Raw genomic sequence first — 18399 nt, 5'->3', positions numbered from 1 at the left:
AATGTGATGCGTGGTTTTTTGAGGCATCCTTCTTGGCCCTAATGGAGATAAACTTCCTTTAAGGTCTAACATCACTATTTCCTTTCTTGCCCATGTTGAGGGTCTTAAGACAAATACTGAATATTAAAAAATGTCAGTGGTTCCTCTATATCTAGTTAGAGGAAAATGATGCCCTTGATAGGTCATTTTTGGTCGTTCAAAGTTGTTCTTGGCCCTAGAAGCCTAAAATATTCTTTTAGGGTCTGTCTCTTCGATTTGTTCTGTTAAACATGTCTATTTTTTGAAGCTTCATGTTCAATGCTCAAAAAATTATAATTCTTACTATCTCCATTAGAAGACTAAGAATCCACTTGAACGGTTTGTTGTTGTAGATTAACATGTTGTTGATGACCTTAGATGCCTACACAAATACTGAATATTAAAGAATGTCAGTGGTTCCTCTATATCTAGTTAGAGGAAAATGATGCCCTTGATAGGTCATTTTTGGTTGTTCAAAGTGTTGTTCTTGGCCCTAGAAGCCTAAAATATTCATTTAGGGTCTATCTCTTTGATTTGTTCTATTAAACATGTCTAATTTTTGAAGCCTCATGTTCAATGCTCAAAAAATTATAATTCTTACTATCTCCATTAGAAGAGTAAGAATCCACTTGAATGGTTTTTTGTTCTAGATTAACATGTTGTTGATGACCTTAGATGCCTACAACTTCCTTGGGCACATTCTTGTTGGATATATCTAGTGAATGACTAGGAAAAAAGGATGTGAATGTTATAGAAATGTGCACACACTCTAAAATCAATGTGCAATTTAGAGCATTTGCATGTTTCTTTTATCCAATTATTTTTGTGTAGGAGTGAAGACCTAAACATAATTATTTGATTATTCGATTACCATGGATTCTGGTAATGGAAAACTAATGATTTGGACTGAAAATACACCAAAACCTCAATATTTCTATTTTTCATGCTCTTTTGTATGCTCTTTTGTATAAGATATACAAATCCATCATGAAACTACACATACACTTGTAGAATTGACTATATATATATAATATTTTTTCAATATACCATAATCTTAAAATACATACATTTTTTCATTTTTGTTGTAACTTTTGATTGTAAGTCCTTTTAAAATGAACTATTCATGCACCAATATAGCCTTAAATCTACACTTAAAAAAATTTGGTTTCATGAGACCTTTGTATCCTACATAGATGCAAGGCATTGTTATTTCAAAGCTATAATAACTTTCATAATTTTTTAAATATATATATATATATAATTAATATTTTAATTTTCAAGAAAGAAAGTGGAAAGAAATGTTAAAAATGGTTGAAAGCACTCATATATTTCACACAAAGGTTTATGCTTCAAAACACACACACATTACATTCAGAGATTACTCTAATATATAGAGTTTCTCAGATCTAACTTATTTGTAACTTAGAAGGAGAGGTTGAGAGAATTTCTCAACCATCTCAAACCAACATCTTAAATATAGGATGTAAGCATTAACTCCAACATCCCCTCTTAATGCTTACATTACATAAATTTATTGAAATCATCCACAAACAACAAAATACACAATCATTCTTTAACTGGTTTACAACTTATCAGTATAGACTCCATCAAGTTGCCTCATAACCCTCGTAAAGGTGTAGTCGGCAAGTTGGATTCCCGAGTTCGACTCCTGAACTCCCGAATCAAGGACCTCCCAAAGTCAATTACTGAACAACATCCCAAGTCGTCGCATAACCTCATTAGAAGACCACTCCCATGTCTTCAACAAATGAGGGATTCTTCCCAAGATCCGCAACTACTGTACTATCTGGACAACCATCCATGTTGAGCCTTTTCACTGAGCTGTTCTAAAAAAGTTTAAGAGGTTCAAAATCTTCATTGAATTCATCATCACTTAAATTTTATAAACAAATTTATAATAGTTATAGAAAATCTACAATTAATTAATGTGGCTCCCTCTGAGAACAACATAACATGTAATCCGACTGGTTTGAAATTTGAAGAACAAAGTCGAATCTGGGTCATCGTAACAGGGATTGCATTGTAACAGGTTTTGTTGATAATAACAGAGCATTCGATTACTTGAACAGTGCATATACTATCTCTGGTTCCACTGACAGCAGCCCAAACCAGTTAACATTTCCATTAGAGCCTGGTCGACTCCGTTCAAGGTCACAATAGAGATTTCAGGAGCTGGTTCATCACGTGCAACCTCCAATAGAACACTGAATGTCATGACCTCTACAAATCTCTTTCTCTAGCTTCCTTGATTCTTGTGCAAGAACAACCTATTTCTGACTTCTAGGCCCTTATTTCTTCTTGAATTCTCCACCTCTTGCAAGAACCATCCACGCCAATAACACATAACTCTATTTCAAATCTTAGGTAACGACCATTGTGCTCAAATTCATAAATGTGCAACTCTCTCCAACAACCCTGTCCAAGCAACGATTTAATGCACAGTCCACGATCTACTAGACTCATGTAGCACTAACTCTACAGGGTAGCACCTCTGCTATCAATGCAAAAAATACATGCAACTATGCTTAGCTTAATGAATTCAATCCACAACCATGAACTTTCCCTGTAATAAATTTTTACGCTTTTTCCACTACATTGTATTTCGCTACTGCCTTTCACCATAGATTCTTGGGCACACAAATGTATATAAATGATTCAATGGAGAGACGCTAAAGCACACTTGACTATTTTCAACGGACACATACTTCATCTATTTCCCTTGGCACTCCATGAGGGAGAACAGGCTGACGCAGCAGGTTGGTGAAAACAAGGTTATGTCTTTAGATAGAATATTGGTTACTTTAGAATGAATCCGGTGCTCTCAGCGGATTCTATTTGTGGTTAGCTTTACATGGAGGGTCCCCACTTTTATTTAAAACTTCGGTCCCACGTTGACTTTCGCTTTATAAACATCGCTTCAATTCACACTATAGATCTCTTCACTATCAGATCCAATGATTAACACTCAACCTGATCAACAAAACAGTCCGTTGATCCTCCACCATCGATCAGCTGTGCGCTAGATCCAATGGTTCACAAGGATATCGGGTGAACCACTTGCACGGTGAATACCCGCCCGATAAGGTGGTTTTCTCTCTCCACCGAGTTCTACGTGTCATTGTGTTAGTGGAATCGGGTGACTCCCCCAAAATACCATTTACAACTCTTTGTCTGCCCGATAACCATCTTTACTGTTTAAAACCCACCTTACGGATATAACCACGTGCATTAACTCAATACCTAACAAAGCGCTTAATCAAGGGTTTTAGCGTTTAATCGCAAAATTAACCCTTAACACAAAATAACCACGATTTATGAGAAAATACGTTAAACACTGAGATTTTCGTTTAAGGCATGAAAATAAAGGAAATACTTGGTTAACTGTCTGAACAAGAATACACAGAGTAAACAAGAGTCCACACCAGGAATACTACAAATACACGCTAAACCAATTTCATTAATATAATATCTGTTACAAAGTCTTGGCCCTCTCAGCTCAATTATAGCAATATATTGACCTCTGTCTCAATCTCAAACCCTCTCTAACACTCAAACTCTCGCCTCTCACTCAAAACCTCTATCATCTCAGCTCGACTAATCTTTTTCCATTACATTTTCTTCCTTTTATGAGTCATACTCTATTCTAACTACATTAACAACTCGATCTCTATTTTGATCAATCTAACAATCAAATCTTTATCTTTAAGCTCTATTACACACCTATGCTAACAACTTAGCCTTAGTCTAAAATACGGTACTTTCCTAACTATTACAATAATGAAGTAAAACTCATCTTTGAGAGGTCCAACCCTCTCTATTAAAACTGTCTTTTGACCACTCAAGTCATGAAATTCAACTCTTTTAACCACAACATGTGAACAAACAATCACATTGCTGGCTAAGTCCAAATGCTCCTGCATCATAGGCCCAGGCCCATATGGGCTCTGATACCATGTTAAAAATGGTTGAAAGCACTCATATATTTCACACAAAGGTGTATGCTTTAGCACACACAAACACATTACATTCAGAGAATACTCTAATATATAGAGTTTCTTAGATCTAACTTATTCCCAACTTAGAAGGAGAGGTTGAGATAATTTCTCAACCATCTCAAACCAACATCTTAAATATAGGATGTAAGCATTAACTCCAACAAGAAATCTTTGCATAAGAACAATATATTGTCTACCAGTCTAGAAATATTTTAAAGGAAATTAGGGACTCAACCTCTCTATTAATATAAACATATGCATTATATTATGCATGAAAAATAAGAATAAATTAGGTATTAAAACCCTACATCAATAGAAACATAAATTATATCTTGCATAAAAAAATAACATAATACTCTTAAAAAACTAACATAAATTATATATAAAAAATACAAATTTGAAAAGCAAATTCAATCTCCTATATTCCATGCATAAAAAATAAATTAAAAAATGAATACTAAACCTCTATAAAAACAAAAATTATAATTTTCATAAAAAAATAACATAACTCTGTCAAACACATAAAATTTTCCATGATTATACCATAAATAAAAATTATAAATTTGAAAAGAAAATTCAATCCTATATATTAATAAAAATATAAATTATAATTTTCATAAAAAAATAACATAACACGATTAAACAAACAAATTTTTATAGGATCATACCATAAATAAAAAATTATAAATTTGAAAAAAAAAATAATCCTTTACATTTTATCTTTTTAAACCATATTCAAATTTATTACAAAATCACCTCAACTCCAAATTATTAAAGTTTCATTTTTCCAACTTCCTATCCAAATGACTAGAATATTAGTTTTCCATTTCTACATTTCCATTAATGCATTAAAAAAAAACACCTAATTCACTTATAACTAGCTAAATTTATAATATATACTACCTAAATATATTTTTAATAAACAAAAAATCACTACTTTATCCTGAGGATGAACCATATTGATTGGTTCTCCAAAAGACATTTATTTACAATATAGATCACAAAAGTCTCAAATCTAAAAAAAAATTATTAATAACTTATAGAAACCATACATATTTGTAATAACATTTCAAATTAAAATACCAAAATTATCTACCCAAATATATATACTTGTTATGAACTTATCTATATATATATATATATATATATATATATATATATATATATATATATATATATATACCAACTTTCAGGAATCTGTCAGAACTTTCGACTTTTATATATATATATATACCAACTTTTAGGAATCTGTTAGAAATTCAAGTACATATATCAACTTTTGGGGAATGGTATCTCTCTCTCTCTCTCTCTCTATATATATATATAATTGTGTCAGAGCTTTTCTATACGCACAGATTTCACGTGGACTCATGCAAAGACAAAAATCATTTTATGCTACCCGAATCAGGGCATATGGCGTGGCAACCAATAAATCCTATGCTATTGGGCCATTAATGCATAGGATTTATTGGTTGCCAGTACCTTATGCTTGGTATAGGGTATTTAATGCTTGGTGTATGGCCTTCTTAATATGCATACCCATACATGGCCATCGTCTTTTCGGCAATGTTTACGGTTTCAACTTCAGCAGCTAGATTAATCGCTCTAACCCACACAACTCCATAATTCGTACTTCTATCACATCAGTTGGTTAATGCAGTTTTAATCTCAATGCCATTGTTTACCATTTCAAACCTCCCCGTTCACTATTTCAAATTGGCAATGGCGCCCAATTTTTTTGAAATTAATTTATTTCGATTTCAAACTGGCACGCAAATATTTTGTTATCCCTCCTCTGGTATCTGCTCATATAGCAGCCTGGCCGAGGAGCTGAGCCAGTCCATACCCAGAAGTTTCATCAGGCACTCCCCCAGCGGAATTTTTTGCATCTTGCTGAAATAGTCTGCATCATCTAGTTGGTGGATTAACTTCTGTTCATTTTCTCTCTCATTCTCATGATGTTGTTTATGTTTGAGATAATTTGGTGGAGAAAAGTAATCGAGACGAATGAAATACAAAGACGCCCTTTACCAGGCCAAGAGTCTGTAGGCCCAGAGGCTGAATGGCGAGTATGACATCTCAGACTACCTACTCGGACGCGCATCTTCTCCTCCGAGAGTGACCGATTTTGTGGGTTCTGTGGAGATCAAGATGACCAAAGACAGCCGCTGCCGAGGACTCTATGCCACCCAAGAAATAAGGACTGGGCAGCTCTTGTTGGTAAGCAACACCATCGCAGTTGCTTATAAGAGCGTTTCTATGGCCATGTTTCAAGTGGACAACAGGCGTAAAATGAACAACGCATCTCAGGAAGATCTTGTGGCCGTGGTAGTCTGTGCTGCCAGGAAATCGTAGAGATTGCTCCATCAAATTTATACTTTATTCTATTCCTCTACGCCCAGCAACCTTTAGGTTCCTGCCATAGATCTATTTAAGATAGATGATCAAATCCTTGCTGGCCAAGAAGTAAAAAATGAAATTTTGCAAGTGGATGTTAACTATATTCAGGAAATTGTAAGACTGAACTCATTGGATGAAGGCGTAGAGACTTTTGTTTCAAAATCCAAAATAAAGGAAGCCGGACTTGGTCTGCGAGAACTGAAATATACTAGACTCTGGCTGTTGCCGTCCCTCATTAATGATTCCTGCCTGCGGAACTTGAGCTGGCTGGTAGTCAGAAATGCCATGTTTATACATGTTTCCAAGCCCATCGGGAGAGAAGAGATCACTGTTCCTTACTTTGATACCTCCTTCCCTTGTTGCAGCACCAAGCCAAGTGAAAGAACTGGGGTTTTAAGGGCAAGTGTAAGAGATGCATTCCGGAGCACTCTTTAAGGAAATCTCTGGACCCTATAGTTATGGTAAGGGTTGAACAATTGTATGACAGAAAATGAATTGATTGCTGGAAGGTCTCATCAACTTTTGAACCATATAGATCTTCTGGAACAGGCAAAATTTGCGAAGCCTTTCCCAAAAGAAGAGATCATCCAGAGTTCCCATGTTTTGAAAATGGAAGAAGAGAAGCTCTGGATTCGTGCATCATTTTTGTCTGCATACCTCCTATCCACAATGTTGAGAGGCTTCGTTCCTTCTAGTGAGAAACTTATGGAGGCTATTCATAGCACCGTGCCTGACAACGTACTAAATATGGCCATGGCAGCAGGGAAGTTAAAGAATTTTCGGCATTGGATGGTGGATGAAAATGAAGGAATTAATGCACGACTTGCATCAGACCAGGCAAGGGAGGCATGCATTAGTGTGTTTGGTAGACAAAGTGAATATGTTCTCAATGCGCTCATCCTCATGCATTCAAACGGACTCCATCGTTATGGAACCATCACAAATTTCTCAATAAATGAATGTTTCAAGAGAACTCCAAAACTTCCTTGGATAGTTTAATTATTGTGGGTTGAGTTCTTTGACAATGGATTTAAAGGACAATAAATCAAAACAATGCATAGATTCTGAATGATCTGTATAAATAGTCTAAGTCAAATTCTCTCAATACTGATAGTTTATTTGGTTACTAGTTGAGAGTCACCAAAAATCTAGACTTAATAAATAAAAAATTCACAGTTAGTTGTTAATTTTTTTTCCATGAAGATCTCTAATCTAGATTAAACGAATTTTGCTTTAAAAATGACATTTCATTAACAAACACCATCGCAGTACACCCATCGAACAACATAATCTATATTTAGGATAACTCGCAATCTAGACTTTCTATATCATAGAATTAATAAGCAATTTCATCTTTTTGGCCTTTAACTTCACTTCATATTGTAATAAGCATGTCTTTCGGATTAATCACATCAATGTTATTTGGTGACATTTCGAACCAACTAATGTGGTTTACTTCATATTCCTTGGAATTTTTCAAAACGAATTATTATCTTATAGTAATAAATATTATTGATGGGATTTTTTTCTATTTTTTAAATTTATTATTTTACTTGCTAATTTTAGATTAAATTTTAATAGTTTAAAAATGTAGATAAGAAAAGAAACATATTTATTTATAACTAAGAGTAAAAAAATATAATTAATGGGGTTCTTCCTATTTTTCAGATTTGTTATTTTTCTTAGTGATTTTAGATTAAATTTTCATATTTTAATAATGTAAATAAGAATTGGAAATATATTTATATATCAGGAAAGGAAGATATTTATATGTAAGAGTGAAAGAAATAAAAATGAAATGTATATAATTTAGATTTGATAGCTTAACTATTGTATGTTGAGTTCTTTGACAATGGATTTAAAGGACAGTCAATCAAAACACTTCCTAGATTCTAAAAGATTTGTAAAAGAAGTCTAAGTCAAATGCTCTCAATACTGATTTGAAAGATAGTCCATTTTGTGATTAGTTGAGAGTCACCAAAAATCTAGATTTACCTAATATCTTTTATTTTTTCTTTCACTACTTCCAGTAATGACCAAAGATAGTTCCTCTGCCATGAAGATCTCTCATATGGATTAAACGAATTTTGCTTAAAAATTGCATATTCTTAACAAACACCATCGAAGTACACCCACTAGCAACATAATCTATATTTAAGATATCTATATTTAGGATAACTCGCAATCTGGACTTTTGGACTTTTTGTATCTTAGAGTTAATAAGAAATTTGAGATTTTTGGCATTAACTTCACTTCATATTCATATTCCTTGGTTTTTTTGCAAAATGAATTATTATCTTATAAATATTATTGATGGGATTCTTTTCTATTTTTGGAATTTATTATTTTACTTAGTAATTTTAGATTAAATTTTAATTTTTTAATAATGTAAATAAAAATGTGAAAAAAGAAAGAGAAAGAAATATATTTATAATTAAAAGTAAAAAATAAATATCATTAATTAAATTCTTTCATATTTTTTAGATTTATTATTTTACTTAGTGATTTTAGATTAAATTCTCGTATTTTAATAATGAAAATAAGAATGTGGAAATATATTTATATATTAGGAAAGGAATATATAAATGAAATGTATATATTTTAGATTTGAAGTTTGGGGTCGAACAGGACTCTATTATTGTATTTGACGATTCCATTTAAATGTGAAAGATCGTAAATGACATTTAGCCCAAATGAAATTGTAGTTTTTACGGTGTATTTGGATAAACTATCAAATTTTGTTAAAAACATATACTATTATAGTTTTATAAATTAAATGATTGATAAGTATTAATAGACATCAATCCATAATAAGTATTTAAAGATTTTATAATACATCTCATGGTATAAATTCATTTTAACTAAAGATCTAGTAAGTAGGCTAGAAGGATCAAATCTCATGAGGCTCAAACTTCTTTTAGGGTACCCAATTTAAACATGCAGTTCCAATAAATCTTTGTTGGAATTCACACTACATTGTAATATCAACCCAACATTGATGTTTTATAATACTTTTAATTAAAATTAATCAAATATGTATTTTCATTTTTGTTTTTTCTATATTTTTTTTCATTTAGAGAATATTTTATTTTTATTTTAAAAGGAACACATGTCAACTTGTTGAGCACTAAGGGAATTATACAGTTGTTCTTGGTGCAAAAATCGTAAAAATAATTAAATTATTATTATTATTATTATTAACCATAAAAGGAATTAACATATAACTGAAACATGTATGCATTTAAATAAACATGCAACAAAAATTTTCAAGGATTAAACGCCACTTTATCATGAAGATTTTTAATTTGTAAATAAATTTTGTTAGAATACTATGGACCAATAACATGGATCGTCAATATCATATCCCAAAAACCATAACTGATTTCATGGCACTTGTTCAAATGACATTTTTATTTAATTAATCAATTCAATTAAAATGACAAAAATGGAATAACTACTTTGAAGATCAATTTCAACTTTTGATTTGTGAATATCACTAGCATTTGCACCAGATGTTGCAAAGGAAACACCGTAAGGCATAAATTGAAGAAAGCAAATAGAGCAAAAAAATACTTTGATAAAGAATAAAAATATATTGAACACTCAAATCAATGCCCCATTAACTGGAACCACATAGTAGACATTCCATACGAAATGGGCATATGATCCAAGAACATTGGTGCATAAGAGAGCCAATTAGTCAGGTAACATAAGTATAAATGGTTTCATATATTAAAATCCACAGGTCTAACAAATCTTGTTTAGCCATTTAAGATATAGAAGCTATCTTGTTTAGCCATTTAAAATATAGAAGCTTCGAAACCTTTGTATATGAGCTATTGTCAAAGGATTGCCCTTGTCCTCAGAAGCATTACCACTAGTACCAAGGAGATCAGGGCCTTCAATGTATTTCATTCCCTGATCTTAATGATTTCATTTGGTTATGTAAAAGCCCCATGTATTTCATTGCTTGATCATTATGTAAAAGGTTACACCTTCTCTGGAAATTTAGAGTTGAAAATTTAAAGGCTATCATCATATTTTGGTCTTCAACGCTGATTGGCATGCCATGAATCTGTGGGGTTTTTTTGGGAGTTATCCAGACGACCTTGCCCAATTTTTTGTTTTGAACGATCCAAAAGTTCACTAAAACATTTGTACATATTGGAAAAACAAAATTTGCCCCAAAAATGGATGTTCTCTATCTATAAAAAAACAGGGTAAAATGAATGTTCTCTATCTATCAACAAACAGGGTTATATCAAGAAATAAAATTAAAATGATTTAAAGAGAAATCATCATTTCTATTTCTCTGCTTTTCTGGAAGGCTCCAGACTGCAACAAAATTTAATTTAACAATCAAAAGGAAGCATATTTTAGAGCGGTCATACTTTTCATTCGAAACTCCTCTGAGGCTTTACCTGAAGCTCTCAATAGAGAGATAACTATTGTACAAAAGAAAAATTAAACTCCATTGTTTTCTATCTCCTGATAAATTTGTCTACTATGAGTTTAACTATTTTTTAATGAGGTGATTTTTTAACCGTTTCACCGAAATCTGATGATACGATTTTTGGTGAGATCACAATGTTTCATTGTATTTTTTAGTACAAAAATGGATTCAATGTCCTGAAAAATCCCTTAAACATTTGGATTGTGCAAATTCAACAACTTAAAGCTAAAATTTCCCCTATTTCTAATCAGAAACTATGGTTTTAACAATTTCTACTCATATTTTGGGCAAAATCAACCAAAAAAAAAATCAAAAGTGGTGTCATTAAACAACTGTGTTAATGCATTATCAGGTGACACCTTATCTCTAATTTTATCAGTACAAGTAAGATATTTAATATCACAATGTAGGGTTTGATTAATCTATTTCTGTACAAAATAAACCAGGTGAATATACTAAGTGAATACTTGGACGATGTAACTCTCCTTTTTTGTAATTATATAAGCCAACATTTTCTCAAGTTCAATCGATCCTGTCAAACACCTAAACTGATTGTATTTTCAATGAACATGGAATAGACTGACCTGTGTCACAAGGGCATAAAGTGGAAGTGTGATGTAACTACATAGAAATTGCACAGCAACCCTAGACACAACAACCCAAGGTAATCCTTATCAAATGCATAATAAGGTCACTCTCAATATTCTCCTTACACATATTAAAGCTGCAAAACAATCAACTAGTGATAAGTCAAAGAAGAGATAATGATATTAAATAAATAAAAAACAAACAGTTAAAATGATGAAGTTTGCTTGGAAGTTAGAATGTCCTTTACATGTACCCAAATAAATATAAATTAGCACACTAGTCTATATGTTGCATACTTACCCTGTGATAATTCTTACTATGATGAAAGTAAACCTCTCAGGATATTCCTTTATACATGATATTTAACCAGAACAGAGTGTTTTTGAACGATCCAAAAGTTCACTAAAACATTTGTACATATTGGAAAAACAAAATTTGCCCCAAAAATGGATGTTCTCTATCTATCAACAAACAGGGTAAAATGAATGTTCTCTATCTATCAACAAACATGGTTATATCAAGAAATAAAATTAAAATGATTTAAAGAGAAATCATCATTTCTATTTCTCTGCTTTTCTGGAAGGCTCCAGACTGCAACAAAATTTAATTTAACAATCAAAAGGAAGCATATTTTAGAGTGGTCATACTTTTCATTCGAAACTCCTCTGAGGCTTTACCTGAAGCTCTCAATAGAGAGATAACTATTGTACAAAAGAAAAATTAAACTCCATTGTTTTCTATCACCTGATAAATTTGTCTACTATGAGTTTAACTATTTTTTAATGAGGTGATTTTTTAACCGTTTCACCGAAATCTGATGATACGATTTTTGGTGAGATCACAATGTTTCATTGTATTTTTTAGTACAAAAATGGATTCAATGTCCTGAAAAATCCCTTAAACATTTGGATTGTGCAAATTCAACAACTTCAAGCTAAAATTTCCCCTATCTCTAATCAGAAACTATGGTTTTAACAATTTCTACTCATATTTTGGGCAAAATCAACCAAAAAAAAATCAAAAGTGGTGTCATTAAACAACTGTGTTAACGCATTATCAGGTGACACCTTATCTCTAATTTTATCAGTACAAGTAAGATATTTAATATCACAATGTAGGGTTTGATTAATCTATTTCTGTACAAAATAAACCAGGTTAATATACTAAGTGAATACTTGGACGATGTAACTCTCCTTTTTTGTAATTATATAAGCCATCATTTTCTCAAGTTCAATCGATCCTATAAAACACCTAAACTGATTGTATTTTCAATGAACATGGAGTAGACTGACCTGTGTCACAAGGGCATAAAGTGGAAGTGTGATGTAACTACATAGAAACTGCACAGCAACCCTAGACACAAACACAAGAAACCCAAGGTAATCCTTATCAGATGCGTAATAAGGTCACTCTCAATATTCTCCTTACACATATTAAAGCTGCAAAACAATCAACTAGTGCTAAGTCAAAGAAGAGATAACGATATTAAATAAATAAAAAACAAACAGTTAAAATGATGAAGTTTGCTTGGAAGTTAGAATGTCCTTTACGTGTACCCAAAAAAATATAAATTAACACACTAGTCTATTTGTTGCATACTTACCCTTTGATAATTCTTACTATGATGAAAGTAAACCTCTTATGATATTCCTTTAAACATGATATTTAACCAGAACAGAGTGTTTTTGAACGATCCAAAAGTTCACTAAAACATTTGTACATATTGGAAAAACAAAATTTGCCCCAAAAATGGATGTTCTCTATCTATCAACAAACAGGGTAAAATGAATGTTCTCTATCTATCAACAAACAGGGTTATATCAAGAAATAAAATTAAAATGATTTAAAGAGAAATCATCATTTCTATTTCTCTGCTTTTCTGGAAGGCTCCAGACTGCAACAAAATTTAATTTAACAAACAAAAGGAAGCATATTTTAGAGTGGTCATACTTTTCATTCGAAAATCCTCTGAGGCTTTACCTGAAGCTCTCAATAGAGAGATAACTGTTGTACAAAAGAAAAATTAAACTCCACTGTTTTCTATCTCCTGATAAATTTGTCTACTATGAGTTTAACTATTTTTTAATGAGGTGATTTTTTAACCGTTTCACCGAAATTTGATGATACGACTTTTGGTGACATCACAATGTTTCATTGTATTTTTTAGTACAAAAATGGATTCAATGTCCTGAAAAATCCCTTAAACATTTGGATTGTGCAAATTTAACAACTTAATGCTAAAATTTCCCCTATTTCTAATCAGAAACTATGGTTTTAACAATTTCTACTCATATTTTGGGCAAAATCAACCAAAAAAAAATCAAAAGTGGTGTCATTAAACAACTGTGTTAACGCATTATCAGGTGACACCTTATCTCTAATTTTATCAGTACAAGTAAGATATTTAATATCACAATGTAGGGTTTTATTAATCTATTTCTGTACAAAATAAACCAGGTGAATATACTAAGTGAATACTTGGACGATGTAACTCTCCTTTTTTGTAATTATATAAGCCAACATTTTCTCAAGTTCAATCGATCTTGTCAAACACCTAAAATGATTATATTTTCAATGAACATGGAGTAGACTGACCTGTGTCACAAGGGCATAAAGTGGAAGTGTGATGTAACTACATAGAAACTGCACAACAACCTTAGACACAAACACAAGCAACCCAAGGTAATCCTTATCAGATGTGTAATAAGGTCACTCTCAATATTCTCCTTACACATATTAAAGCTGTAAAACAATCAACTAGTGCTAAGTCAAAGAAGAGATAATGATATTAAATAAATAAAAAACAAACAGTTAAAATGATGAAGTTTGCTTGGAAGTTAGAATGTCCTTCACATGTACCCAAAAAAATATAAATTAGCACACTAGTCTATATGTTGCATACTTACCCTGTGATAATTCTTACTATGATGAAAGTAAACCTCTCATGAAAGCAAGATCTTGGGCCAAATTCGTACTGCAAGAATGAAGTCAAATTTAAATAAGGTGGACAGAGGGATCAGAATTGAAACTTTTTAGCTGTGTAAACTAAAATTGATTTAAAACACCTAGCACTGCAATATGTTACCATTGTTATAATAGTAAATCCAATGATTCTACATGCAAAAGTTCATTCTTTACTAAATGAACATAGTGCTTACCCATATCCACAAGAAGAAAGCAAGTTGGAAAGCACTCTGCAGAACATAAGGTAAGTTTGCTAACCATCAAAGCATTGTCATTTCCATGAATATTCAGTAAATAGGATTCAGAAATAGAATTTGTCAATGAGGCATTGGTGTGAAAAGCATTTTGATACCTGGAACAGAGTGAAATGGATCAAGAAAAGAACAAGTTTAGGACGACTGAACCAAAAAAGTTCATTTGTTGGCTGCACTATGGGAGTTCCTTGAACTACAACATGCCTCTCTTGAATTTCTAAGGCCATCTCTGTTATTATAACTTGTAGTTTTGTGCCGACCAACAAAACCGTCTGTGCATTTTCAAGATCGAATGGCAATAAGCCCGAAGAATTCAATCAAGAAACTTTCCAGGCCATTAACTCACATCATCAATAAGACAATCCTATTAGTCTAAGACTTTTGTTTACTTACAGCTAAGGGAACAAAAGAGAGCCAAAAGTACGCATACCATCCTGCTCAGAGAAACACATCCAATCCAAAAGAAAATATTAATTGAACAAAAGCGAAAACTGCTTTATGAATATGCAAAATTATGTCTTTGGCGGGAGAGATGAGTCTTGAAGACTTACCATACACATTAAGAAGCAAAAAAATTACAGCAAAAGCCCACAAGGAAGGACTGCAGATAATGCATCAAAAGGCCTCTGTTTAGGTAAAATTCAAGGGGATTTTCAAAACATTCCAAGAAGTTGACATAGCAAGGCCCAAGAAGGAAACCTAATATTATTTCTGAAGACCAAAGCTTTTGTGAACAGGGAAATCTTTACTAACCTGATTCCAACCACCCTCTTGAAGTCATCATCCAATGACCTCTTGATATATTTATGAAAATCAAACTTGCTATTTGGGGTCAAGTGAGCCTATACAGTTCCAATAAATAAATAAAATTATAGTACTAATCAGATTCCTTACACAAATGATGTGGGTGCTGATATAACAAAGATGAAATGGAAAAGATGATTTAAATTTATCAAGACTTACAACAATGAAGCCATGGCGCAAGGTCAGGTAATCAACTTTTGTTACTGACCAAAAGAATTGTCGAAAGAAGCATACCTGCAAATCCAAGGAAAATTAATGTTAAACCAGAACTGGATATTTCTCAGTTAACATGCAAAGGTCAAACTCAGATATATCCATAGATCATTTGCAAGTATGAAATACTTACCATCCATTTAAGAATCGGTATTCGGCTCGATAAAGGCATATGACGCTTTACAAATGAGGTTTCTTGGGTTAATCTGAATCTTGCAGGATCTGCTTGGACCAATAAAGCAAGCAATTGCCTCAATATACAATTTTCTTAACACGCTCAAAAAGTTACCCAACCCAAAAGATTCATTCTTTGTCCTTTCAATCTTCTATATTTAAAAACATTACTCAATCGGCTTATAATATATTTTTTTAACTGAAACAAGATTTTTTTGGAGAATCAGTAACTTGAAAGATCAGCTATCACTATTAAACCAGTTACAACTATTTCATAAATACTATAAACAGGCCAGTTACAACTTACAACATGTCTCTAGAGACTTGAACCCACATAGTTGGGAAACAAATTGTTTACCAAACTACTTGAACTAAGATCCATTGACCAATCAGCCTATAACTAACACAGTATATCCCAATTAGAATTGGCAGGTTGCCAACCAGTTATTACTTTTCAACTTAAAGAGTCTCCAGAGAATGGAGTAAATAAGATTCCATAGCAACCCAGTTAAGGGAGAAGAAATAAAAGAACATCAACTCACCATTTGAAAACTCATAATCCAGAGTTTGTGATTCCCTTTCCCACTCTTTCCAACGCCTCATCTAGGCATCAAGAGGACTTGTAGATCTCAGTATTAACAGAGGATATAAATGCATGCAGAGGTCAAAACAGTAAAACCCAAGGCAGAATTTAACTGAACATTATTGGACAAAATAATTGATCTCCCCTTCCACCTACCTTTGCTCTTGCCAGTGCGACAGTTAAGATACTATATAACACATGGAGAACTGCCAGCATAAAGATGAAGATGTGGAGTTGATGCATGCCGCTTTGGGAAACCAGAGGATACTTACCCTGAATACAAAGCAGCAGAGTTATCAAGTAAAATCCAACATAAAATAAATATTTGAAATTTGTATGGGAAGCTAATTTCAAGATGGTCTAAATCAACTCGATCTCGGTAGGAAAATCAATCAAAGAATCATAGGACCTGGATAAAGAAACCATGCACATTAAGACTAAGAGAAGGGTTTGGCCTTTACATGTGCGGAGCTACAATGTTGGCTACCCTCAGAAGCAGCTAAGACGCGTCTCCATGGGACCTCCTGTTCAGTAGACATTGATTCCCATAGAATTTTTTGCATGCGCTCCTTTTCTTGGTCATTATCCCCTTCCACCTTTATATCTCTAGAATCAATTTCCTTCTTACATGGAAGCATTATATGAGCTATTTTTTTGGGTATACAAATCATGGAAATGGGCTTCTGTCCAACTGTCAATAGAAGCGATATGAAACCCAGAAGCATCAACTCTGCAACCCAAAAAGATGATTTTCAAAAATATTTGCTCAGAGGACATATTCAGAAATTCTAGCCAGCAGGTGCTAAAAGAAATCAGTGTAGTTGCCTGAAATTAAAGGCTGAAATTCAATTTAGAAAATCCAAAACAAGCTACCAATGCAATCTAAGCAGATCAGTTAAATACATAAAATAGATATTGTCAAGTTCAACCAATGTAACCATTTTAGAAGGAGGTTCTATCTAAAACAACATAAATTTGTTGTTCAAATTAGTTTCAGAGTATTTGGGGGATAGACTACAAGAAGCAACATGGTGGATATGAGTGGTTTCGAGTATCCGTTACCTGCTTTCAATTTTTCAAGCACTTCAGATAGAGCCTTTTTATTTCTTCTGGAGAGCCACTGTAAATATAATGACAGAAAAGGGCTTTATTAGTACAGATGCAATAAGAATTCAAAACTTGTAATCCTGCAGATTTGTTTATCATGTCTTCCTCTATCAGCATCCTTTTCCTGTAATAACCAAAGCAATAATTCTACTTCTAATCACTGATGACATATGGAATATGAGCCATTCATATTGGGTTTTAAAAGTGTGTTTTGTTGGTGATTTCAGAAGCCAAAATTTATCAAATTTCTACCAGTCAAAACAAACTGAATGTAGAACTGAACCGAAGTAAGATCAATTCAACTAAACCAAAAAGTGCACAGTTGAAATCTAAGCAAAACCTTACATTGCTAGCATAATGAATACCATGTTCAAGAAGTAAAGAGATGGCCACAAATGCCAAACAAACAACTGCTACTGCCCAAGTAGGAGTTTGCTCTAGAGAACGACCATTGCCACTGTCAGCTCCTGCCATATTCTTCTCAGAGGACTGGTAATTGCTTCTAAATTCACCAAAAAAAATAATAATAAAAAAATAGATAGTATACATCTTAAACATAGTTCCTTCCCGGGAAGGACAATACATCCCTACTCAATAATTGCAAACAATTTGATGGACATTGTCTCTGATGTCAAGACTCAAACTACACCTACAATTAGTAAATCTTTGGTTTCTGCCTGTAGGTACCATTGGAATCGGAGGTGGAGGTAAACAAAAAATAACAGGGGTAGGCATGGAGATTTCAAAATAATCTACTTTCAAATTTTATGATTCAGTTCTCAATTTTCATTAATTTCAAATTTAATACAAAGCTTTCAATTTTCA

General features: G+C 32.7%; 1 protein-coding gene across 1 annotated transcript; it reads right to left on the bottom strand.

Moving 5' to 3' along the window:
* Positions 1-12605: 12605 nt before the first annotated feature.
* On the bottom strand, positions 12606-18074 carry LOC149233692 (MLO protein homolog 1-like). Its single transcript, XM_089382263.1, has 15 exons — positions 17920-18074; positions 17530-17587; positions 16929-17197; positions 16624-16740; positions 16427-16487; positions 15844-15932; positions 15657-15731; positions 15447-15535; positions 15245-15294; positions 15087-15127; positions 14792-14965; positions 14634-14669; positions 14382-14449; positions 12768-12828; positions 12606-12611 (listed from the first exon to the last, which is right to left on the bottom strand). Exons 1-15 carry the CDS (start codon positions 18046-18048, stop codon positions 12606-12608), a joined length of 1323 nt encoding a protein of 440 aa, XP_089238389.1. The 5' UTR covers positions 18049-18074.
* Between the last annotated feature and the right edge of the window lie 325 nt (positions 18075-18399).

Source organism: Pinus tabuliformis, chromosome J (genome assembly GCF_031772625.1).
Source record: "Pinus tabuliformis cultivar Carrire ecotype Pingquan chromosome J, CPIR1, whole genome shotgun sequence".
In the NCBI taxonomy this organism is placed as follows: Eukaryota; Viridiplantae; Streptophyta; class Pinopsida; order Pinales; family Pinaceae; genus Pinus; species Pinus tabuliformis.
The sequence above is the reverse complement of the archived record's forward strand: the minus strand, read 5'-3'. Positions and strand labels throughout refer to the sequence as shown.